Source organism: Desmodus rotundus, chromosome 9, assembly GCF_022682495.2.
Source record: "Desmodus rotundus isolate HL8 chromosome 9, HLdesRot8A.1, whole genome shotgun sequence".
Classification (NCBI taxonomy): Eukaryota; Metazoa; Chordata; class Mammalia; order Chiroptera; family Phyllostomidae; genus Desmodus; species Desmodus rotundus.
The window spans coordinates 107,140,338-107,163,584 of NC_071395.1; the positions used below are offsets into that span (position 1 = coordinate 107,140,338).

The 23,247-nt window shown below is 56.4% G+C and overlaps 1 protein-coding gene across 1 annotated transcript; it reads right to left on the reverse strand.

Annotated features, from left to right (window-relative positions):
* Window positions 1-282: 282 nt before the first annotated feature.
* Window positions 283-14,925, reverse strand: SLC4A1 (solute carrier family 4 member 1 (Diego blood group)). The gene is made up of 20 exons (XM_024553875.4): window positions 14,759-14,925; window positions 11,979-12,061; window positions 11,767-11,857; window positions 10,729-10,793; window positions 9,719-9,899; window positions 9,483-9,618; window positions 8,934-9,057; window positions 8,727-8,811; window positions 8,393-8,577; window positions 7,687-7,897; window positions 7,237-7,449; window positions 6,929-7,077; window positions 6,613-6,807; window positions 5,700-5,873; window positions 5,191-5,280; window positions 4,543-4,709; window positions 3,769-4,022; window positions 2,725-2,894; window positions 2,457-2,633; window positions 283-1,770 (listed from the first exon to the last, which is right to left on the reverse strand). The coding sequence occupies exons 2-20, from the start codon at window positions 11,991-11,993 to the stop codon at window positions 1,690-1,692; spliced, it is 2,763 nt and encodes a 920-aa protein (XP_024409643.2). The 5' UTR covers window positions 11,994-12,061; window positions 14,759-14,925; the 3' UTR covers window positions 283-1,689.
* Window positions 14,926-23,247: the final 8,322 nt, after the last annotated feature.

The window sequence follows — 23,247 nt, forward strand, 5'->3', positions numbered from 1 at the left end:
GCTAACATTTATTGAGCTCTTCCCCTGGGGCCTGAGGCTAGGCTTTGTGTTAAGAGTCTTTACCAGTGCTGTCTCATTTAATCCTATGACAACCCTACAGATTGCTATCATTATCGTTCCCCTGTTACAGAAGTGGAGAAAGTGAAGTGGTGGGAGGCAGCTGTCAGCCGCCAGGGATGTACCCCCAGGCTTTCCATCAGGAGTCCAAAGCCTCCTTTCTTTTCTGTCATACCATGAATCTCAGTTTCAACCATCTCTTACTATTTCCAGTTCTTTCAACTCTTTATATTTATATTAAAGATTTTATTTATTTATTTTTAGAGAGAGGGGAAGGGAGAGACAGGGAGAGAAACACCAATGTGTGGTTGCCTCTTGTGCGCCCCCTACTGGGGACCTGGCCCACACCCCAGGCATGTGCCCTGACTGGTAATCAAACCCTTTGGTTTGCAGGCCGGTGTTCAATCCACTGAGCTACACCAGCCAGGGCATATTTTTGTTTAAAAAAAATAGATTTTGCCCATATTCTGCAGGACCCACTGTCTCCTACCCCAACTGGTAAATCTGGGTTTTCTTCAAGATTCAGCTTGGGTGGGGTTGGGGGCAGCGGGTCTCTAACGGTGGGTTTCAGTGTGTGTGAAGCCCAAGTACAAGTATAATGATAGCTCTGAGAAAATACACAATCAATAAATTACAAACTTCCCTCCCTCCTCCCACCCCCCATCCAAATCTAGAACGGACTGTGAGTTGTCCATCACTCCCCACTTCTGGGCAGGGTTTTGTCTCAGTCACCACTGTGTCCACAGGGTGGAGGGGCTCAGTGAATGTTTGTGGAGTGAATGAATGAATAAGTGCATGAATGAGAGCAGCGGGGAAGGGAGCAAGCATGTAGGAGTCCTGATTCCCATCCCTCGTTATCTCCTCCCCCACACCTTGTCCTCCCCAGGACTCCTTTCTCTGCTGCGGAGAAAAGGGTCCCTCGGTAGGTGGTGGGGCAGAGAAGGAGAAGGGACAGTCTGCAGGGGCATTGCTAAGCATGCAAAGGTGGATGACTGCAGTAGAGCAGAGATCTCTGGCCTGAGAATCAGGAGACCGGGTTCAAATCCCAGCTGTGTGGCTCAGGAGCTGTGTGACCTTGGGCAGGCTTGGAAAAGAATGATGGCTACAGCCTAATAGTCCTTTCAGAGTTTACGAAGCCCTTTGTTCACATTTACCTTTAGTCCTCAGTAACCACCCTGCAATGGGGGTGTTGTTATCAAGACGCCCATTTTACAGAAGAGGAAGCAGAGGCTGGAGAGGTTAAGGGACGTGCCCTAGGTCACACAGCAAGTGGGGAACTTGAACCCATCCTCCCAACTCCCTCCCTCACTAGTGCCCCTGTCTTTGTCCTGAGGAAGTGGGGCTCAGCTCTAAGTTTCCTAGCAGGGTATCCCCATGTGGCAGTGTGGCAGCAGGAGGCGCTATAACATGAATGCCCTAATGTGGGCTCTACTGGCCATTTCCAGCCAGAAAAGCCAGTCCACCCATTGTGGAAGGTTTCCTAGACACCCCATCCTTGCCCCACCCACAGCTTTGGGGCCTCAGCTGCTGCCCAGGAGGGACGTGGGAGTCCATGATTTGCCCCTGAACTTCTGTTTCCTGAGAGGGCAGAGCAGTGGAGTGGTGGCGACATCTGGGGCCCAGGCCCTCTGCTCACACGGGCATGGGCACCTCGTCATACTCGTCCCGACCTTCCTCCTCATCAAAGCTTGGCTTGGCATCGTCAGCATCCAGCTGGAGGGCGGGGTAGGAAGGAGAGAGGGTGAGTGGCCCAGGGGCCAGAGGAGCCCTACCCCAGCCCCAAGAGGTACCTCTGGAGTTAGGAAAGTGCCTGGCTTTCTTTGAACCTTGGACAAGTCCTGCTCAGCAGCCCCTAGGTTTGGTCAATGTGAGAGATTCCCAAAGGCTGGGGAGCCCCTGGGGATCTGATGCCCTCTGCAGGCATGGACCTGCAGAGTGCAGGCAGGGGACTCCTTCACCAAGGCCACCCCACAGGGACCTGCGTCACATCTTAGAAGAATTATACTGGAGGAGCGACTCTTCCAAAATGATTTGGAAGAGCACAGGACCAGCCACCCAGTGGCTGGGACAGCTCATGTGGAACAGTCCCTGTGTGCCTCTTAACCCCCTCACCAACCCTGCTGCGACCCCTTTTACAGGTGAGCAAACCCAAGGCACAGAAGAATGAGGCTGCTAGTTCCAGGTCTTACACTAGGACGCGGCAGAGTCAGGGTTTGATCCCAGGCCCCAGATCCAGACCTGAAACACACTGCTCTCTGCCTTCCTTAATTCCGAGACCCACCCCTTCTGATGCACCCTCCCTGTGCCAGCTCTGGAGTCCTGCCTCCCAGCTCCTGCTCTCTCTGCACCCTCCCTCCTACCCCAGGCCTTGAGGGTGGAGGTGGGGAGCAGCCACTCACACACTGGAGCTCCAGGTTCCTGAAGATGAGTGGCAGCAGGAGACGCCGCAGGGGCACTGTGAGGATGAGGATGAAGGGCAGGGCCAGGGAGGTGCTCTGGAAGGATTTCACCGCCCACAGCACTGCCAGGCAGATGATCTGGATGCCCGTGAACAAGTGCATGCGCCAGGTCTTCACCTGTGGGCCCAGGCTGGGGTCACCGCCTGCCCTACTCCGGCACCCAGCGCCCCCACTCCACCCAGGGCTGGGCAGCCGGAGGGCCCTGTACCCGCTTGACGTAGGGCACGTCCGGATGGTACTTAGGTGGCTTGAAGAGAAGCAAGATGCGGTCAAAGAGCTGGATGCCACTGAGGGATGTGACCCCCATGTAGAGGAAGATGCCAAACAGCACAGCCAGGGGGATGTGGGACAGGATGGGCCCCATGAGGATGGACAGGCCTGCAAGGAGAACCAGGAGCTTTCAGCCCCGTGCACCCTGGAGGACTGGCACCAGCGGGGTCCAGGGAATGAAACCACAGGTGCCACGTGGAACCCTGTCTGTGCGTCCTTTTAGCCAATACTACCTCCATTTTAGAGATGAGGAAACAGACAGGTGAAGCAACTTGCCTGCGGCCATACAGCTAGTCACCTGCAGAGCAGGGAGCCAGGCTCTGGCCTGCCTAACTTCAAAGCCTACTCCTTTAACCTAGGAGGGGACCCAGAGATCAGAAAAGCCCACATTTTTTCTCACCCCAGCCCAGAATGCCTCCGTCACCCGCCTCTAGCTAACGTCAGCTTTGCCTCCTATAAGAAACGTCCCTCCCCTCTCCATTGGCAATCACCAAGCTGCCCACACCAAGCCCAGCTTGCTGGGTTCTTGGCTTCTGTAGGTTCGGATCACCTTTGAGGCCCTCTGCCTTCTCCTCCCCTGGCCCCACACTATGCCTGGGGCCCTGCCCTTTGCATGGGTTGCAGAGTGGCTGAGCTAGGGAACCCCCAGGGCCATCTAATGAACCCTCTAATGGAGCAGAAAGGGAAACTGAGGCCCAGAGACAAGAAGGGATATCGAGTTAGCAGCAGGGCAGGGTGGGAACCCACAGGTCACTGAACTTCTGTCTAGAGAGTGCTTCAGTAACGGAGGAGGCCCTCCTTCCTCCCCATCTCAGTGCCTTGGGTGTTTCCTCTCCAATTCCATCATGTGAATAACACACTGGGGAGATGAGGGCAGCAGGCATATCAGGAGGGCTGGAGGGGGCTGGGTCCTAAGGGGCAGGTGCTGGAGGCCAGGGGCAGGGACAGAAAGTGGTAGAGAGTGTGGCCAGCCCTCACTCACCCACAAGCACAGAGACCAGGAGCCCGCTGATCCGCTGCTCCTTGACCTCCTGGATCTGGGATGCAGCCCCTGGAGCACTGGCCTTGCCCATGACGGTGAGGGCATTGGCATGGGTGACAGAACGCACAGTGGTGGCGCTGAGCCAGGGCATCCCGAAGATAGTGGCCACCCCGCCCATGCCAATGACCAGCAGCAGATCCAGGTGGAAGCCGGAGCCCTTGACCAGCTTGCGCTCTGGTTTGCTGATGATCAGCCTGGGGGTGTGGGGGTCAGGGGTAAGTAGGGCTCTCCCTCCCCCACCCACTCAGCTCCCCTCTTCCTTCTGCCTACTTGAGTTTCCTGGCACCTCAGTTTATCCCTCTGTGCCCATCTCCCTTGGAGTTCCTCGCTCCCTTCCTTCCCGCCCTGTCTAGAGAATCCAAACTTTAAGAGCAGACATGTCTTCAGACATCACCTAGAATGTCCACAGGCAGATTTACTCTGAAGCTGATGGAGTGTCGGCTTCAGGGAGCTTCACTGGTACGGGAAGAGCTTCCCTTCTGAGATCTGCCCCCTTATTCTGTAGTTTTCATTTTGTGTTTTCTTTTTAAAAAGTGATCCCCAAATTACACATTGTCAGGTCCCTGCCCCTGCCCATCCGTGATTCCTGCGAGTAGGGAAGGCCACACGTTCTGCTGGGACTAATTAGCCGCAGTCCTTGGTATCTTGCCTGCCTACAACCTGTCCCTTTCTCTGCCTCGGATTCTCCAGGCCCAGCCCTATGCTGGCTCTTACGTGGTGATCTGGGACTCGAGGAAGATGAGGATGAAGACCAGAAGTGCAGGCAGAGCGGAAGCGAACATCATCCAGATGGGGAAATGGGTATACAAGCCCAGTGGGTGGATGACCCAGCCCCGGGCGGAGGAGTTGGACACCTTGAGGCCCGTAGGCACGCTGAGTTTCTGCAGAAGGGGGATGCTGGTGAGAACCCTGGGGCAGGAGGATGGGAAAAGGGGGAGACAGAGTCCTGGACCCTTGGGAACTCACTTATATTGCACACCTACTTTGTACCCAGTCCCTACACTAAGCCTTTTACGTACATCTCATTCCCAACTTGATAGGTAAGAAGACAGTGTTGGAGAGGTTATGTGGCTTGATTTTTCTCACACAACTCTTTGGTGGCAGAGTGAGATTCATACTCAGATCTGCCTGGCACCAAAGCAGATTCTTTCCTGTTGCCCTGGGTTAAGGAATAAAGGGGGCAGACTGATGCAGGCCCTTGCTTCAGCTAGGGCATCCTGTAGGGCTGCGGGAAGAATGTGGGGCTTCCAAGGGAGGTGGGCAGGAGATGGCGGTAGTTCTAGCCAGCTTCAGCTTGGGGGAAGCTGTTCTGGGGAAGGAGCAAGCTGGAGACATGAAATGAGGGTGGAAGGAAAGGGTCACCTGGGTGTAGGTGTCCTTGATGAAGAAATCCACAACAACCATGATCAGGATGGAGATGGGAACCCCAAAGTCCCCGATGACCCGTCTCAGCTAAGGGCAGGTGGAAGAACCAGCAGTTAGTGCCCAGTGGCTCCCCACCTCCCACTGGCCCTCTCTTCTGCCCCATCTTCACCCAGGGGGCCCTACTCTTCCCAGGGGGTTTGTCAACATCTGATGCCCTGTTTTGCACCTCCTTGCTTCTTCCTTTGGACCTGCCCCACCCCTGGCCCCCAGTTTCTCTACCCCCTTCCAAGCACCATCTGTGGCCCCCTATTAGGCTCTCAGCCCGGGCATGCTGAGGAACTGAGACAGGCCTGCCTGAGAGTGAGATCCTGGGTGAGGAGGGGGCCAGGGAGGATCGGAATAGGGAAGGAGAATCTAGGGTAAGAAGGGAAGCTAATGGCATTGGGGGAGCTAGGGGTGCTTCAGGCTGCAGTGTAGGCAAGGGCAGGTGGAGACTACATGCTGACCTTCCCGGGGAAGTAGGAGCTGTTCTTGAACTTGCGCAGCACCATGGCAAAGAAGAAGGTGCCAGCCATAAGCACGAGGGAGAGGAGGGCTGTGTTGGGCAGGGCAGCCTGAGGTTTGGGCTCTGTCGTCACATTGCGGTCATAATCCTTTTGCAGTGGGTGGTCCTGGAAGATCTGCAGCAGAAAACCAAGGCATCCTGTTCCCTTCATCCACCCATCCTCTGTCTGTCATCCATCTATACATCCATCATCCATCCACCTATCTTCTTCCTCAACTGACGTGGCAACAGAGGCGCAATGGGATTCTACAGCTTGGTTTTCAGGAGTGAGGACTGGGCTAGGCTTGGGTGGGGTGGGCCGTGAAGGCAATGAGTGTGTGTGTGTGTGTGTGTGTGTGCGTGATCACCCAGGGCCTGGGACACATGAGAAGGCTGCAGCACAGGGCTTCAGGGACTTGGAAAGACCCACCAGCCAACAGAATCAGAGGCAGACAAAAAGTGTCCACCATTCCTCCATATAAAATGCAGACCCAATTTAAGGTGACAGCGCTGAGGGGGCAGGGTGTGTCATCCACAGGACCTGTGGTTCTTGGGGACATGAGCAGGAGAGGGAGCGGGACTTCAGCAGAGCCTCAGTAACCCCCGCTGCCGCAGCACGCGTGCGGTTCCCCGTTTTCTCCTCACACACATGCTTGCCCATCAGTCACTCGGCGTGTGGTTGTGAACATGGACGTGCGCACAGAGGGGCCTCTCGTGCACAGTCACACTGCCCAGTCATGGAAAAAATACCAGCAGCAGGTGTCAACATGTGTGTGGTCATGTCACACACCGTGAAAACACGGCCACACAAAAGCTGTGCACACATGTGTGCTCGGTCTCACACGGGCGCACCCCATGTTCGTTTGCACTCCCACCTTGACCAGCTTCACGAACGTCTCATAGATGAAGATGAGGGAGATGAGGAAGGAGAAGATCTCCTGGGTGTAGCGGGAGATGAAGCGGACTAGGAAGCTACCCTCGAAGGCCACCACCAGCACCACCAGCAGAATGAGCCAAAAGCCAATCCACACACGACCCACGAGGTACTCCAGGCCGTTCCTGTCGCAGAACTGCAGGTGTCAGAGGGAGCTGGGGTCAGATAGAAGGGCCTGGCTCTGTGTATCAGGTGGGGTGGGGTGGGGGGGCCCGGGGCCTAGTTACAGGGTCACAGAGGGGCTAGAACAGAGCTACCGAGAAGAAGGCTTCCTCAAACACGAGCAGAGGCCCTGAGAAGCCAACCACAAGCAGGGGCTGAGCCGCCAAAAGGGCAAAAAGGATGCCCTGAGCCGCGGTGGAGATGAGCAGCTCTGACACCCCCATCTGGTTCTGGGTCTTCTCTCCTGTGGGTAGAAGTCACAATGGGGTCAAGGTTGGAAGATTATTTCCGTGGGCCAGGAGAGCATGTCATGGGCAGAGTGGCCCAGAGAGGCCGGAAGTCAGGGCCCACATAGGGGCCAGAGGCTCCGAGGACAGGGTGGGGGGCACACAGAGGTACTGACCCAGAAGGCCGCCGAAGGTGATGGAAGGTGACAGGGCAGCAAAGTAGATGAAGATGACGGCAGCCAGGACCTGGGGGCTGAGGGCATCTGTGATGTCACTCAAATAGCGAGGGTAGCGGCGCTTTATGTCACGCACCAGGCCCCCGAAGAGCATGCCTGTTCGCTGCAGAGGGTCATCTGGGCCACCAGGTACCCCTGGACCCCCGTTTAAATCTGTAGTGAAGGACAGGAGCATGGTCATAGGGGGTAGCAGGGGGAGATGTGAGGAGAGGGGTGTTGAGGGGGTATCACCTGATGGGAATGGAGTGGCCGAGGGGGCTGGGTGGCATGAGGAAGGGAGAAGGGGCCTCAGGGTACTCAATGGGAAGAGGGGACCCAGGGGCTCAAGGGGGCGCAGGGGTCTGAGAGTCTGTGATGTTCAGACGGCCTCGGGCTGGGCAGGACGGGTACCTAGGCCCTTGTAGAAGCTGGGGTCTGGCTTGGCAGCGCTGGGCAGGTAGCGTCTTCGAAGCAGCTCCCTCTGCACAGGCACCAGACCGAGCAGGGTCTGCTCTGAGGGAGTGTCTGAGGGAGGCAGCACCAGGCTGCAGTCCAGGAAGCCCTCCAGCGAGTGCACCAGCTCTCCCCGACTCTGTGCCAGGTATGCGTCCATGCGGAACACCTGGGGGCCGGAAAGTGGGTCAGGGCGGCCTGCGCCTGCTGGGTGAAAGGACCCAGGAGTCCACAGCCAGGGCCCCCAAGCACCTCTCACCCAGATCCTTCGGGCTAGGAACTGCTTTTCTTGCCTACCTCCTTCACCTCCCGCTCTGGAAGGGTGTGGGGGAGGCAGACAAGGCCCTCAATGAGGAAAGGAGAAAGAACTAAAGCAAACCAGGTGGCTTACAGCAGACCAGGTGAAGCCAGAGCAGACTAGGCCATGCCAGGCCAGAATGGGCCAGGGAGACCCATGTGGACCGGAGAGGGCCCGATGAAGCCAGGCCAGATTGGGCAGGGCTGGGCTAGGTTACTCGGGGCAGGCGGGTCAGAAGCAGCTGTATTAGACTGAATGGGCCAAACTGGTGACGTTAAAGTGACCAGGGCCAGTCCAGACTGGAGAGTGGGTCTTAACTGCCACCCAGTTCCTGGGTCCCCCAAGCCCTCGCCGGCCCCTCCTTACCCTCTCTGACATGAGGGTCGCAGCAGCCCGGCCAAGCTGGTTGTAGTCAGTGTAAGGGGCCTCGGGCCCCAGCAACACAAGCAGGAAGCGAACAGGCACGGGCAGCTCCACCGCATCTTCCAGCTCCTTGGGCTCCTGCAGCCGCACGAAGCCCAGCACCGGCCGCTCCAGGAAGGCAGCTCGGCCTGTGGGATGGGGTGGGGGACATGATATAGTCCGGCTGGGCTGCGGGGGTACTGCTGGGGTCCAGGAATAGGGAGAGCCTGGCTGGGCCAGGACAGGAGGGGAAGCAGGGGGTGTAGAGGGGTGAGTGGGTAAGGGCACCACTGCTCACCCACTAGCACCAGGGTGGCCTCTGAGTCCGGAGGGACCTTTTCCAAAATTCCGGATGGAGAGCGGCCTTCTGTGCCCCCCTTTCCCTGTTGGAAGGAGGGTGGTAAGGGGAACATCCAGCCCCCTCCACCCCTCCCTGCTCTTGTTTCTAACCATGTTCAGGTGTAGGCTTCCCGCCTCTCCCCATACACCCCCCGTACGGCCTCACCTGTTCACAGAATAGCTGAGTTTCCAGCGAGGGTTGCTGGGGGAGCAGAGGCTCTGAGGGGTTCCCGGAACGCGTCAAGACCGTGGGCTTCACACCCCCCAGGGCCTCTAGGTCTCCAGCATGGCTGCAGGACACAGAGGGGACACGGGCTGAGTGAGTTGAGCTCATGGGCTATAAGCAGGGACCAGCTAGGACTTGCCAGGGACCAGACCGGAGAGTCCCCGGGGCAGGACAGTCAGCCTCTTCTGAAGGATGTAGTGGATGTAAGTGGGTGGCCTCTGTCTGGAATGACTAGATGGAGCCAGAAGAATGAATGGAGTGAAAGGCCTGGAGAGTCTGCCCTCCTGGGAGCCAGAGGTTCCCAAATATAAGCATGGACACAAGGCCACCCCTCAAGAGGTGTCAGAGGCAGGAGCTGTCCCGGAAGAAAAGTGGGCCCCAACCTGGTGGGTGGGGCAGCACTTGGGCTCTGAGGGAGAGCTTGGGGCAGGGGGGCCGAGGAGGCAGCCCCTTTGGGAGTAGACCCCAGGTCCGGGCAGGCAGGGGCACCTGTGTTTGAGCAGCAGGACCCGAAGCAGCTCCTCTCGGTCCTGAGGCCGGATCTGCTCCTCGTAGATAAACCTGTCCAGCAGCTGGTTGGCCACTCCAGCCAGGGAGGTCTCTGGCAGATCCAGGAGGACAGTCCCTGCAGGCCACGGAGGGGTGAGCTGGTCAGCTGGACCATGGTCCTCCTCCTCCCAGCAAGCCTCATGTGCGGGGGTTACAGGGGGGCCCAACAGGCTCACCCTTGGCGAAGGCTCTCTGCAGCTCCAGGAGGCTCCAGAAAGTGAGGTAAGACAGGTGTGGGCGGCCCCAGGCCCCGTTCCCCCCGAGGTTCTCCTCCAGCCGCACCCAGCGTGCTGCCTCCATCCACCGCAGCTCCTGGTTCTTCTCGTCCATCACCAGTTCCTGCAGCTCCACATAGACCTGTGGCCCCACAGACCCAAATTAGTCCATCGTCAGTCTCAGGGCAGGGCTGTGGGAGACTGGCAGCCCAGGGCACAGTGGGCACTCAGCAGACTCTGGGAGATGTTTGTAGGAGGCCCAGGATCCTGGAGCATTTGGGGGCAGATCCTGAGCTCAGGGGGCCTGCCCAGAGCTCCAGCCTGGAGTGTGAGTGAGACGGGAAGTGTGGGGAGATGTCTGAGGGTCCCAGAGGTATGGCCCACACTTCCGTCTCTGTCCCTCAGCCTCTCTGACTCCATTTCAGAGGCATTTGGAGAACCTCAGGACCACTTCAAAGTGAAAGGAGAGGGAAGTCTTTGGGTCACTGGGTCACCTCCTGCCTCTAAGACTGTTGAGTGAGAGTGTCATTCAGCTTGTTCTTAGGTTTCTTTGGAGCCAGGTGGCCACTCTCAAAGGCCTAGCTGAGGGCAGGCCAAATTTCCTAACCAGCAAGACAGTCTGGGGGCCCAGCAGGGACAAAGGGGGCCTGGGCAGAGGGGAGCATCATTTATTTCTGTGCTCCCCAGAAGCTCCTGACACCCCAGCCAGGGCCACAGGGCTTGCGGACTCAGACCTCCGGCAGCCACTTTCACTATGTCTGCAAACTCCGTCCTCCGTGAAAGGGGGCCCAGGTCTCTCTGCACAGTGGGGACTGTCCTCTTCCCTTCCACTGATTTCCCAGGACCCCCACTCCTTCTCAGACTGTTTGTGGCCTGTTTGAAGCTGTGCCCACCCCTTGATTCCCCTGGTAGAATGGTGGGTCCCCAGGGCAGTATAGGAAGAAGACTGGGGGGCGGCGGGGGGTCCTCACCTCGTGGGTGCCTGGATGCGTGGTGGTGTAGTAGTCTTCGGTGGTCTGTGGCTCAGTGAGGTGAGCTGGAAACCCAGGGGCTGGTTAGTGCTGCCAGGAGACAATCCTGCACCCCCCACCATCAGCCTCCGAAGCCAGCGCCGCCTAATGTCCTGCTGGGACCCTTGCACCCCCAACCCACCCCTACCGCTCAATGGCTGTGGCTCCCCATGCCTGTCCTTCACTCCACCTGGCTCTGTCACTCCGCACCTAGCACTGTGAGGACCCTGGGACCCATCCTCAGTGACGATCAGGAGGATGGTCTCCAAGGCGATTGGAGAGACCTCAGTGGCAATTTTCAGGGTTCTCTTAGGGTCTCCTCCCCCTCTTGCCACCTTCTGGGACCAGTTCCCTTCCTTCTCACCTGCCTCAACAGTCCTGCCAGCCCACAGCTTCTCCCACCTCCAAGCTGAGCTCTGGGCACCAGGGTGGGGTCTGCCCTTATATTGTCCACATGCCCCCCACCCCCCAGACCGCATTTCCCAGAGGGACCTCTTATCTTCAATACCAATTGCCTGCACTTAAGTCCTGTTGACAGTAAATAGGTACCTGCCTGGGGCTCCCCAACTAAGACCTTGGACAAGGGGAGGAAGGTTTCCTGATGTCTCTCTGCCCTGGGGGTCCCCAAGGCCCCTCATTTTTCAGGACCTTTGGACCCCCAAACAGAGCAATGTCCCCAGAACAAGGCCAGGGCCTGGCCTAGAAGCCAGCATTGGATGGGCATGGAGGCACGTGGGCTCCTGCCATTGTCCCAGACAGGCCTGGCTGCCCTCTCATAACTCTGAGGGGTATGGTGACTGTGACGGGTGACTGGTCCCCTCCTGTGATCATTTCAAACAAAACTCTGTTTATGCTTCAATCAGCCAGGATTGTAGGAAAACTGCCCTGGGGCCAGGGCAGTGGGAGAGAGTTCAGAGAAGCGGGGAGTACAGGTTCCCCAAATGTCCCTGCCTGGGGCTCAGCACCTCACCCCAGAAGAGAGAGGGCTATGCGGCTCACCTTCAGTCTCCTCCATCTGAGGCACAGGGATGTCTGGGACTTCATACTCCTCCTCCTCTAGAATCTCTTCTAGTCCCTCTTCGTAATCCTCCTGCAGGAAGTGGCCATCAGGGTGAGCCTGTGAAGGGCTCCCTGGGTCCCCATGAAGGTAGGAGTTCGGGGCCAGGTGCCCAGCACCCCCAGGGAGGAGCCCCGCAGATGCCAGAACTCACCTGGAAATCCCCCATGGTGCTGTCCCGATTGTCCAATTATTCACAGGGATCTGAGCCCCCAGCATAACCCGCACTGCGGGTCCCTGCAGGGGAGGCACAGGCTAAGTGAGGCGCAGAACATTTTGGGGTTTCCTGGTCCTCCCCAGAGAGGGCTACATTTGAGTGAAGGGGGAGCCCAGGTGTTGGGAGACAGTAGGGTCAGAGGAAGGTGGTATGGGTGGAGGGCATAACCCATCAAACTGGGAAAGGGAGGGCGCCCTGCTTTGGGGTGAGGGTAGGGCAAGTGACGGCCACGGGGGTGTCCCAGAGCCTGAGCGTGAGACAGCCCCCACTGCGCGAGGCTTGCCCCTGAAGATCCTGACCACATTTGTTTTCTCTCCCTCTTCTGTCCCTTCCCGCCCCCTCCCCCCAGGTTTCCCTGCCTCTGCCATCTTTCTTCTCTTTCTTCCTTCTCTGGCCTTGCTTCTGCCTGGGCCTCAGATCCCTGGAATTCTCAAGGGTGCTGAACTTTAGGCGGTAGAAGTCCCGCCCATGGGGCTTGGACTCTGGCCTGCAAGGGGTGGGGGGATGGTCAGAGGGGCCCCCAGGACCAGAGAACCCAGAGATTCAGGCTGCCTCTCTGCTACCGCCTGGCCAGACAGCCTTGGGCACGTGCAGACTCTGTCTGGGGCAGCGATTTTCAACCTTTTTCACTTCATGGCACATAAACTAATTCCTAAAATTCTGTGGCACACCAAAAATATATTTTTTGCCGATCTGACAAAAAAAAAATTAGGCATAATTCGGATTCACTCACAGCGACGGCTATTGTGCTGGCTGTTGTCCTTTTTTATTTGACAATCTAAGGGGAAAAGGTCAGTGCCCCTGACTAAGTAGTCAGGTGTCGCATGTCCTAAAAAGTCTTGCAGCACCCCAGTGTGCCATGGGCCAGCAGGTGAAAGTTGCTGCTCTAGGTCTCGGTCATTCCATCTATGTAACAAGAGGGCTTTCCTACCAGGGTTCTGAGAAGAGGGGAGAACGGAGGTGCCTTGTGCTCATCCAGGGCCCTAGAAGGTGCACCCATCACACCCAGCCGTCCTCCAGCCGCAGGCCTTGCTCTGCCTCACACTGATAAGAGCTTGTCCCTGGTCGCTGCTCTGCCTCAAGAAGCGCACCGAACACCTGGCTGGCCAGCCAGCTGGGGCAAGGCCAGATAAGGGTGGTGGGGCATCTGGAGCCCAGAAGGTGCAGCACAGCTGGAAGAGGCTTGGTGGGGAGGGGGGTGGTGACCAGATGACAGAGAGGGCCCCCCCGGGTGGCATAGCACCACCTTTCTGTAATCGCCCCGCACTACACCGAGCTGTGCCACCTTATCTCTCATAACCCCAACCACTCTGGGAAGCGGGCAATGTCATTAGCCCCGTTTTACAGGTTCAGAGAGGTTTACCTGCTTTGGGCCCTTAGTGGGTAGGTATCAGAGACAGAATTAAATCCTGGCCTCCCTGACTCTAGCTATACCTCTAACCAGTAGACTGAGTTGCCCCCAGAAGAGAAAACAGCTATTAGCTAGTTTAGTGTTAGTAAGAGCAAGGACTCTCTGGGTTCAAATCCCAGCCCTGCCATCTACTGTGTGACCGTGTGACCTAGGGCAAGTGACTCCACCTCTCTGTGCTTTAGTTTTCTCATCTATAACATGGGGTAGTAATAGCCCTGGCTGATGTGTCTCAGTGGATTGAGTGCCGGCCTGCTAGCCACGGGGTCGCCGGTTCAATTCCCAGTCAGGGCACTTGCCTGAGTGGTGGGCCCTGGTAGGGGGGCAGTGCATGGGAGACAGCAACACATTGATGTTTCTCTCCCTCTTTTTCTCCCTCCCTTCCCCTCTCTAAAAATAAATAAATAAAATCTTTTTTTTAAATGGGGTTTATAGACTGTTACAGCCCTGAGTCCGTGTGTATCTTTAAAGCATTTAAAACAGTGCCTACACATAGGAGCTGTGTCAACGTTTGCCGGCGTTTTTGTCATTGCTACTGGGTATTGAGATCAGACTTACTACCTTCATCCCCTTCTACTCTTCCAGTTCCCATAGAATTGGCCTAAGTGCTTTGAGACCCTCAGCGGGTGAGGGTGCTCCTCCTTTCCCTGCAAATGCTCCCTAGAGCGGGGACAATGGTCTCCCTGATAGACTCCCTGAGATGACCCAGTAGGAGAAGTGTCAGCTGACCACTTTTCTTTTTTGCAGATTTTATTTTTAGAAAGAGAGGAAAGGAGGGAGAATAACTGGGGACCTGGCCCACAAGCCAGCCATGTGCCCTGACTAGGAATTGAACTGGAGACCCTTTGGTTCGCAGCCCTGCGCTCAATCCACTGAGCCACACCAGCCAGGGCAACAACTTTTCTCCTAAGAGAGTGATGAGGTGGCCTGGGGATCCCCATACATAGGGGAAAGAGGGGCCTGGGGGGTGAGACCCGAGTCTGCAGGATCTGAGGGAGCCTGCCAGGGGCCCAGACACACATTTACACAACCGTCACACACACCTCTGCTGCCACGTGCCAGCCTCTTTTTCCTAATACCAGCTAGTTTTCTTAATATTGGCCGACCTGCTCATGCCAACTGCAGGTGCCAATGGGCCTGTGCCCTTAGGGGTGACAACACACACTGCAATGTTCTCACCACACCCACCTGCACCCCTTGGAGATCAGAGCACCTGGGCCCACTTGGGCAAAGGTTTAGGATGGGCAGCTGCAGACCCCTCACAACAAGCACCACAGGACCAGCCCCAGCCCCTCCCAGTCCCACTTACCTGCTCACGAGGCTTGGGGTCCCTCCAGGAACTCCTGCAGCTGCGGTGCCCTCTGAGACCAGCTGAGCTCACACCTGCTCCAACAGCGCCAGGTTCTCGCTCCTTTGCCCCAGGGGCAGCTTGCAAACCCCTGACTCATGCCCCCGCCTCCTAATCTGCCCGCCCCATGGGCCACAGGAGCCCCTTCTCACCCCTCCGCCCTGCTCCCACTGGGTGCCCAGTAAACAGAGTTATCTCTCACACACATCTGGACAGCTGTGAGTCTGGCCCACCCCACCCCAGCCGGCCAGCCCCGGACGCCTCCCTCCTGGCCCCCAGGATTCCCCTGGTCTTCCTTTGTGGACTAAGGTTTGATGGGTTCTCAGAACTCCTGGCTCCTGGCAAGTCTGGCTCCAGCCCATGGGTGCCGCTGTTCCGCCTCTGTCCATCCTCACTTTGGCCAGACCCCTCTGCTCTGGCCCCGAGCAGCACGGGCACTGTCTCCTCTCTCCTCTCTCAGTGCCCCCGCTCAGGACTCGCTCTTCCTCTGCAGCCTTGCCCATGGGGCACCTGCTCAGTGCTCACAGGGCCCAGGTGGGCCCCTCCCCGTCTTGCTCCAGACGAGGGTGCCCTGTCTGCCCCCTGCCCAAGACCCTGGCTGCTTTCAAAGAGCTGGCCCCTGGGAGTTAAGATGCTGCCATTCAGTCAACCTGAAACAATGTCAGGTCAACAAAACAACCTTCCCCACACAGGAGCGCGGAGCTCACAAAGCCTCAATGTCTGGGCACACTGGCTCCTCTGTCAGCTGCCTGCCCAGAGCAGCCCGCATTCTCGGCCCACGCTGTGCCCCTCCCCACACTCCCCCAGTGGGGCAGTCTCTGCTCCTGGGGGTACTAGGGCTGGTCACCTCTTCCTGGGCTTCGGTTGCTAAACAGGCACCGACTGAAAGAGGAGTTCAGATCGGCAAGAGAGAAGCGAGTTTGAAAGCAGAGAGCAAGGGGGTTTTGAGGACAATGCCCTGGGCAGTGGAGGCAGCAAATCACCCCAGCCCGGCCCTGCTGCTGACAGGCTGTGGGGCCCTGGGCAAGTGCCTGTCCCTCTCTGTTTTTTAGTGTCCTCATCTATGAAGTAAGAGGACGGTTCTATGGTTGCCAGCTTGGGGGTTCTCTGCTTTGGACCCCAAACATAGAAACTCAGAGACAGGGAGAAAGAGATGGGCATGTCCAGCAATTCTACAATCATTTCCTGCGTCTCCACCACAAGCCCGCACTGCCGAGCGCTGGCAGAGAGAAAAGGGTGGGGACTGACCGAAGCCTGGATCCTCTGCTTATGGGGCTTCTTTTCTGGACACTGGGCTGGGGGCTTCCCCTGGTGCTTCCAGCCTCCCCATTTTACAGAGGAGGAAACTGACACAGCAAAGAGGCAAAGTGGCTTCCCAGGGAGCCCCCCTGCACGGGGCATGTGCCCAGGAATGTACATGTGTTCTCTCTCGGAGCTCTCCAAATGCTTCTGAGGAAGGTGCTGTTTACTGTTGTTATTTTCCTCTCACGGGTGAGGACAGGAGGGCAGGAAGGTAGGTGACTCTCCCTAGGGCCCTGGGCTGGAGCAGCCTGAGCTGGAGCTCAGGGCTTCATTCTGCCTCACGCTAATCCCTGAGCTCCCTGCTCCAGGTTGGTGCTCACTCTCCCTGCTGGTGGAATCTCTGGGCTGCTTCCTGTGGCCTTTGGCAACGAATGCCAAGGGACAGCCCTTCCCTCCTGCCACAGCCCAGAGAGGGCCCAGGCGCCCCTCTGCCTGCCACAGGTACCCACTCTGGGTCACTCCTGCCCCTGCTCACGCCCCTTCTTCTGTTGCACCAAGGTGCCAGTGCCATTCCTCACGACTCTCCCCACCCCACACAGGTGCTCCCTCCCAATCTCCCCCAGCAGGCTCCTTCTCAATGTTCGGGGCTCAGATCAAATGTAGCCCCCCAAAACACCTTCTTTGACCAGCCATTTAAAGATAACTTCTAGCCACTCTATCACTGGAATATTAGGGGCAGGGGCGGGGGCGGGGGGGACAGGGAGGTTGTGTGTGAGAGAAAACCCAAAATCTTAGTGGCTTAAACAAGACCGAAGTTTATTTCCTTTTGATGTAAAAGTCTGGAGGTAGGAGGTCCCAGGCTGGTGATGGCACTCTGCAGGGTCAGCCACCCTACCCAGCTACCTCTGTCTTGTGGTACCTTCAGCAGCTGGCTCTCTCTTCGTGGCTCAGCATACTGCTTGAGCTTCAGCCATCACCTCTGCATTCCAGCCAGCAGGAAGGCTACTACCATTTCCCTGGGAGATGCCATCTCAGGTTCTCACTTAAGTCCTGCCTTTAGCTTCTAATGGGACCAACATCAGAAATGGTTGTTTGGGACAAGTTTCTGTGACCTTTCTGCAAATCACTAGGTAAGGCATGGGGTCCTCTGAGCCCCATGGATTCTGTTACATAGAATCCATGCAATAAATGCCTCCTGGAATTAAGCAATAGGACAAAGCCTGGAACTTCAGATGAGCTGATGGGTTTCTTTGTTTCGGACAGAGGAGGACTACTTCTCGTCAGGTTTTCCATTTTACCTTTGTTGCCAGGAAACTCAGAATTTGAAGTAAGTGCCCAGAGGCAGCCTCAGCCTCTGGAGAAGTGCTGTCGTGGATAGAAGTAGTGTGTGATTGGGAACCAGGGAGCCTGAACTTGAGCTTCAGCCAGCGCTCCGTGAGCAAGACATTTAAACTTCCCCCAACCTTAATCTCATGGTCGTACCCCCAAGGCTGTTAGAAGGATTACGTGAGCTAAGACATGGGAAAACTTTCTAATATTGACTAGATGGTGAAGAGATGGTCAGCCCTTAGCATACACATTCACAGGGAACACTCAGCTAACCAAGGCCAAACTGCAGCTTCTCCAGGAATTCTCTGATGAGAGTGAAGTAGTCAGAGAAGGCTTCAAGGAGGAGGCATCTTGAAAGACAAGTGGAATCACCTTCAGTGTAAACATTTGACAGTATTATCCCTGTCCCCTGCAGTGCTAACCCCTGAGGTCACTTCCAGTTTCCAACAAAGCCAGCCCTGTCCCCGTCTTTCCACCCTTTCGGGTGCTCTCTCACCGTCCCTCACTAGTCCCAGTCTATCAGCCTGTCAGCTGCTGTCCCAGCCAGAGAAGCACCATCCACGGGGGCTCACAGGTCTCCAGAGACCTCAAGGTTTCAAAATGAGGAGGAGTTTAGTCTAGAAAGATCCTCAGCCTGGGGCAGGGGGCTGAAATCTCTTCCCCATTAACTTAGCATCCGTACAGAAAGACTTAGTCACATGGCCCAAAAACCATCTTAATAACGTAAACCCACTTTACTGACAGACTGGTCTTGGTTAATCCTCACAATACTTGAAGAAAAAGGGACACAGAGCCCTGGCCGGGTCACTCAGTTTGTTGGAGCGTCGTCCTGTACACACACACACACACACACACACACACACACACACACTCACACACACAGATTGTGAGTTCATCAGGGGTGCATACGGGAGGCAACTGATTAGTGTTTCTCACATTGCTGTTTCTCTCTCTCACTCACTCTTTCTCCCCCCTCCCCCCACCTTTCCTCTCTCTCTAAAATCAATTAATATGTCCTTGGGCAAGGATTTTAAAGAAAAGAAAAGGGAACACAAAAGTGATGCAACACTGGAGGTCACACAGCTCATAAGCAGGGGTGCTGGCAAGCAAGCAGCCAAGGCACAAAGCTTGGGTGGGGGCAGGGAGGGAAAACTTCAAGGAAATGGCTCTTCCCAATCAGTGACAGCTGGAGGTCACACTGGCCAGAGGGAGCCAGGCCGCCTTGTGGGACTCTCAGCTGGGGCTTGGGCGGGGCCAGGAGCTGACCGGAAAACCCCAGCACGCTAGACTGCCAGAGGCCTGGGGCATGGGCTGGACAGGCTGGGACGGCCACCTCGCTCTCTACTACTCCCTGCCCCTGGGTGCGGGCCTGCACGCAGAGAGCTCTCCACCTGACAGGACCTGCGGGGAGGGCAGAGAACCTGCAGGGGTGGAGACGTGATCAGCGAGAGGACCCACACCTGGGGCCTCGGTGTGAGGAGGATCTGTGGAGAGAGGTCCCACGTCCCACTGTTGGTAGGGCTGCAGGGGACCACGCTCCTGTGCCAGGTGCCCACTGAGAGCACTCCCTCCCCCACGCCCAGCTGCTCCCGGTAGCCTTAGGGTAAAGTCCAAATTCCTCCTTCTCACCTACTTTCTGTCAATCCCTGGCCTCTGGGTTTGTGGCCTTGATCCCAGGTCCTGCCCTACTGGCCCTAGTGGCCACGCTCATCCTTCACCTGGTTAAACGTTTAAAATCGAGCCCACTCCCTCCTCCAGCCCAGCCACCTCCCCTGCAGCAGTTGACTTGCCACCCAGCGTGGCTTGCGGATTGCGGGGCTCCTCCCCACTCCCCGTCCTCCTCCCGTTCCCTATTCCTCCCTTCCCGAGGGCCTGTCTGGGACTTGGTCACCCTCTTCTTTCAGGTGTGGCTGGGGTTGACCTTGGATTGTCCAAGCTGTCACCCACCTGCTGGGAAGCTGGCCTTTCCTCTTCCCTCCCTTCTAGGCATGACCTTTTGAACCATGGCTCTTTGGGGGGTGCTCAGAGTGGGGGGTCAGCCCCAGGCAGTACCCCTTGGGGCCCAATGCCAGGAGCCATGGTGGTATAGGAGGGTGCACTCTGGCCCCGGAAGCAACAGGCACTCTGTGAGAGGAACCCCAGCATTCGGAGGGATCCCCCCAGCCACCCTCTCCTGCACACTCTATTTAAAACCAACGGAGTGCTGACAGAACACATATCACTACAGCTGTGATCCCGCATCAAACCTTCACAGTAATGCAACTGACCCTGGAAGAACGTGGGGGAGCCGGGGCACCGATCCCCCCAGGCACAAATCCTTGTATAACTTTTGACTCCCCAAAATGTAACTACGGTTGTCCCTCAGTGTCCACAGGGATTGGTTCCAGGACCTCTGCAGACCCCAAACTTTGTGGATAAAATAAACCACAGGATAACGCAGAACAACGCAGCCTTCCACATCCACAGGTCCCTAACTGGGGATCCAAAACACGGTTTTCCACAGTGGGTTCGATCCGAAGATGCGAAACCCGGGGCTGCGGGTGGCTGAGTGTGTAATTTATTGGGAAAAAATCTGTGAATAAGTGGACCCGCATGTTTCAAACCTGCACTGTTGAGGGCTTGCTGTAATTGCCTGGAGCGCCCCACTCCCTGGGCTGGGCCTGGCAGGTGATTCTGCAGGGAGGAGACTGGGGGAGGGGGGAGGGGGGTAAAGAAGTGACCCTTAGGAGTTTGAGCCTAATGGCGAGATAGCTGTTGGTTGCTGGAGGGGGAGGATGGGGGTCCCCTTCCCTCGGCCCTCTGTCCTGCCCCTGCTTGTCCCTCACAGGCACCCCCTCCCGGGATTTCTCTCTGACCCCTCCTCAGGACAGGTGGGTCTCCCTGTCAGTTTGAGCTGCCCCTCCCAGCCCAGCAGGGCCCTTCTCCCTGTACCAGTCCTGGAAGAGGGGATGGATGGGTCCCCTAGAAAAGGGCTGGGCCTGACCCCAAGGACAGCCCCTCCCTCGGGGCATAGCTCCATCCCTTCCTGGTCCCTCCTATCTGCTGAGCCAGATATATGGGGCCTTGGGGTGACAGCTGACGGCAGGGTCTGTCTCAGGGCTGGGCCTATGGGTGTGTCCCCCGCTGCGTGTGTGTGTGTGTGTGTGTGTGTGTGTGTGTGTGTGTGTGTGTGTGTGTGAGAGAGAGAGAGAGAGAGAGAGAGAGAGAGAGAGAGAGAGCGAGAGCTGAGGTTAAGCCAGAGGCTTTGGAGTTAAAGCAGCTGGGTCTGGCCTCTTTCTAGTCGTGTGACCTTGAGTAAGTCCCTGCTGTCTTTAAAGATTTATTTATTTATTTTTACAGAGAGAGGAAGGGAGGGAGAAAGAGAGGGAGAGAAACATCGATGCCGGAGAGAAACACTGGGAGGCACAGATCAGGGACTCAGAACCATGAACCCACACAACCCAGGCACGTGCCCTGACAAGGAATCGAACCAGTGACCTTTGGTTTTCAGAAAGACGCCTAAACAACTGAGCCACACAAATCGGGGCTCCCTGATGTCTTTAAAGTCACAGATTCCTCATCTATAAAACCAGTCTCCAAGAGCGGTTGCATCGTAGAATGAGATATTGTACAGGAAGCCCTCAGCTCAGCTCCAGGCACTTTAGTAACTAGTAGCCGTTGCCACAGTTAGGAGGAAACCCCAGTCAGCATGGGGGTCTCTTGAGGGAGACCTCCACATGCTGGACCCTGAGGTCTGATGCCACCAACAGGTAGGGGTAGGAGCCCAAATGCCTGGCTGATGGGGAAGGGAAGGAGCAAAGCCTCTGGGACCCCAAACCCCTGACCCTAGCTTCCCCTCCCTTGTGGATCATCCCAATCAGGGGACCTTGAGCTGCCCTCACCCAATTCCAACAGGAAAGTCGAGCTCTGAGGAGACCTCTGTCCCTCCTATGTGCCTCTGTTCCCTGAGGAGGAGGCCAACCAGACTCCAGCAGACTCAGCTCAAAAACTCAGCTGTCCCTCCAAGAGCCTTGGGGAGGGCAGGGAGTCCCCAAGTCCAGGCTCCCTTCCTACCACTCCTTGTTTCTTTTTGAAGAGACCCTGGTACAGCCAATCAGGAGCCGGAGCCTCAGCTCTGCCCCAGTACTGGTTACTTTCAATTGGTGCCTGGCCTGTGGTGCCAAGGGGCCGTCGGTGGGGTGGGGTGGTGAGTAGGGAGCAGTTTCTGCAGAGCCCCGGCCCTTATCTCAGGATCCAGGGCTGTCAGCTGGGAGACTTGGAAGGGAACAACATTAACCCATCTCGCCCTGGAAAAAAATACTGGGTCTGATATCTTTTGGATAACTGGAGGAAATGGGGTTTCCTAAGGCTCAACTTTGAGATGAAGGGGAGGTTAGTTCATTTATTCATTCAAGTAGGTCCACAACATTTATTTTGCACCTACTAATGTGTCAGACGGGCACTGTGCTAGGTGCTTGGGGATAGAGAAGCCCAAACCCCAGGCTGAAGGGTCTGGGAGCCTCGGAGTCTGGGGCAGAGCGCACAGGGGAGTTCTGGGACTGTGCAGAGGAAGGCAGTAGCCCACAACCGGTGGGGCAAGGGGGTGGTTCACATGCACCAAGTCACACATCATTTTGGCCAATAAACCCCAGGGTGAGCAGGGATTCCCTCCCGTGATTGAGCAAAGAAGTAAACAGATGCACTCAAAGCACTGTAGCAGGTGTATCCGTGAAGGATGGAGCCGGCAGCTTCGTGGACTCTGCCAACCCTTCTGCATCTGAGAAGGCCTGCAGGGCAGACGCCAAGAAGGACCGCCAGTGCCTGTAACATACAGGCACCCTCATCCTCCAGCCTCATCTGTGCGGCAAACCCCCAAACCTTGCATGACCTCACCAAGAGCGTGTCTTCTCACACCTGAGACTCGACTGCTGGAAGACATTGCTTAGATCAAAGGAAATAAGATTCCCAGGATGACAGTGGCTTCTGTGTCCTGGGGTAGCAAGAAAACCATCAAAGGTGTCAGGGGCGTGCTCCTGTCCTTCTGTCCCACAGCACAGCCTGAGCATCAGGAAGAGGAGGATGATTAGGCAAACCTGACATAAGACAGGTGTGGAAAGCGGCAGAGAGACACAGCAGGGTGTCCGGAGGGTCAAAGGTGCTTCTGACCAGGCACAGGCCTCTGCATAAGAAGTGGCATCCTTGTGCCGAAGGGGGCAGAACATCAAGGTAAAAAAGAGCCAGGACAGGAGCGGTCTCTCCACGTGGTGGTTCTATGGCCTCCCTCCTCATTGCAAAGAAGCCTCCGTTTGCCTGATACCCTGACACAGTACGTTTGGAAATCATTTTATCTGTGGATGTTTTAAGGTGTTTAAAGTGTTTCAAATGTTTGGGAAAATCAGCCGTGTTTTCATTGCGGCGTGTAACTGTAGCCACGTCTTCCCGGCCCAGGTGACTGATTCAGCACTCACCAAACGTGTGACCTTGGGCAAGTTACTTCACCTCTCCGGGCTTCAGCCTTCCCGGATGCAAACTAGGAGCCAGGTGACGATAATAGTAGATAATAGTAGCATCCTCGCGCATCGAGAGGGTTAGTGAAGGAATGCATGCACAGGAGCACGAGGCACGCGGAACGGTGCTCAGCGTAAATGCAACATTGAATGTTGCCTATTTTCATTGTCACGGTTTTGGTAATTCACGTTAAAAACGTTTGGAGGAATTTAATTTCTCAACATCCTAAGTGTTAACTTTTACGTGGGTGAATATTAGATGTTTATTGTTTCAAGTAATATCAGTTATTGAACAGATTCAGGAGGTTGATAAACTGAACAGGAAACCACGTACAGATAGAGGTAGAGGATTTCTCTCCATCAGTAAAGGCCTCTGCACTTGGAAAAATTCAA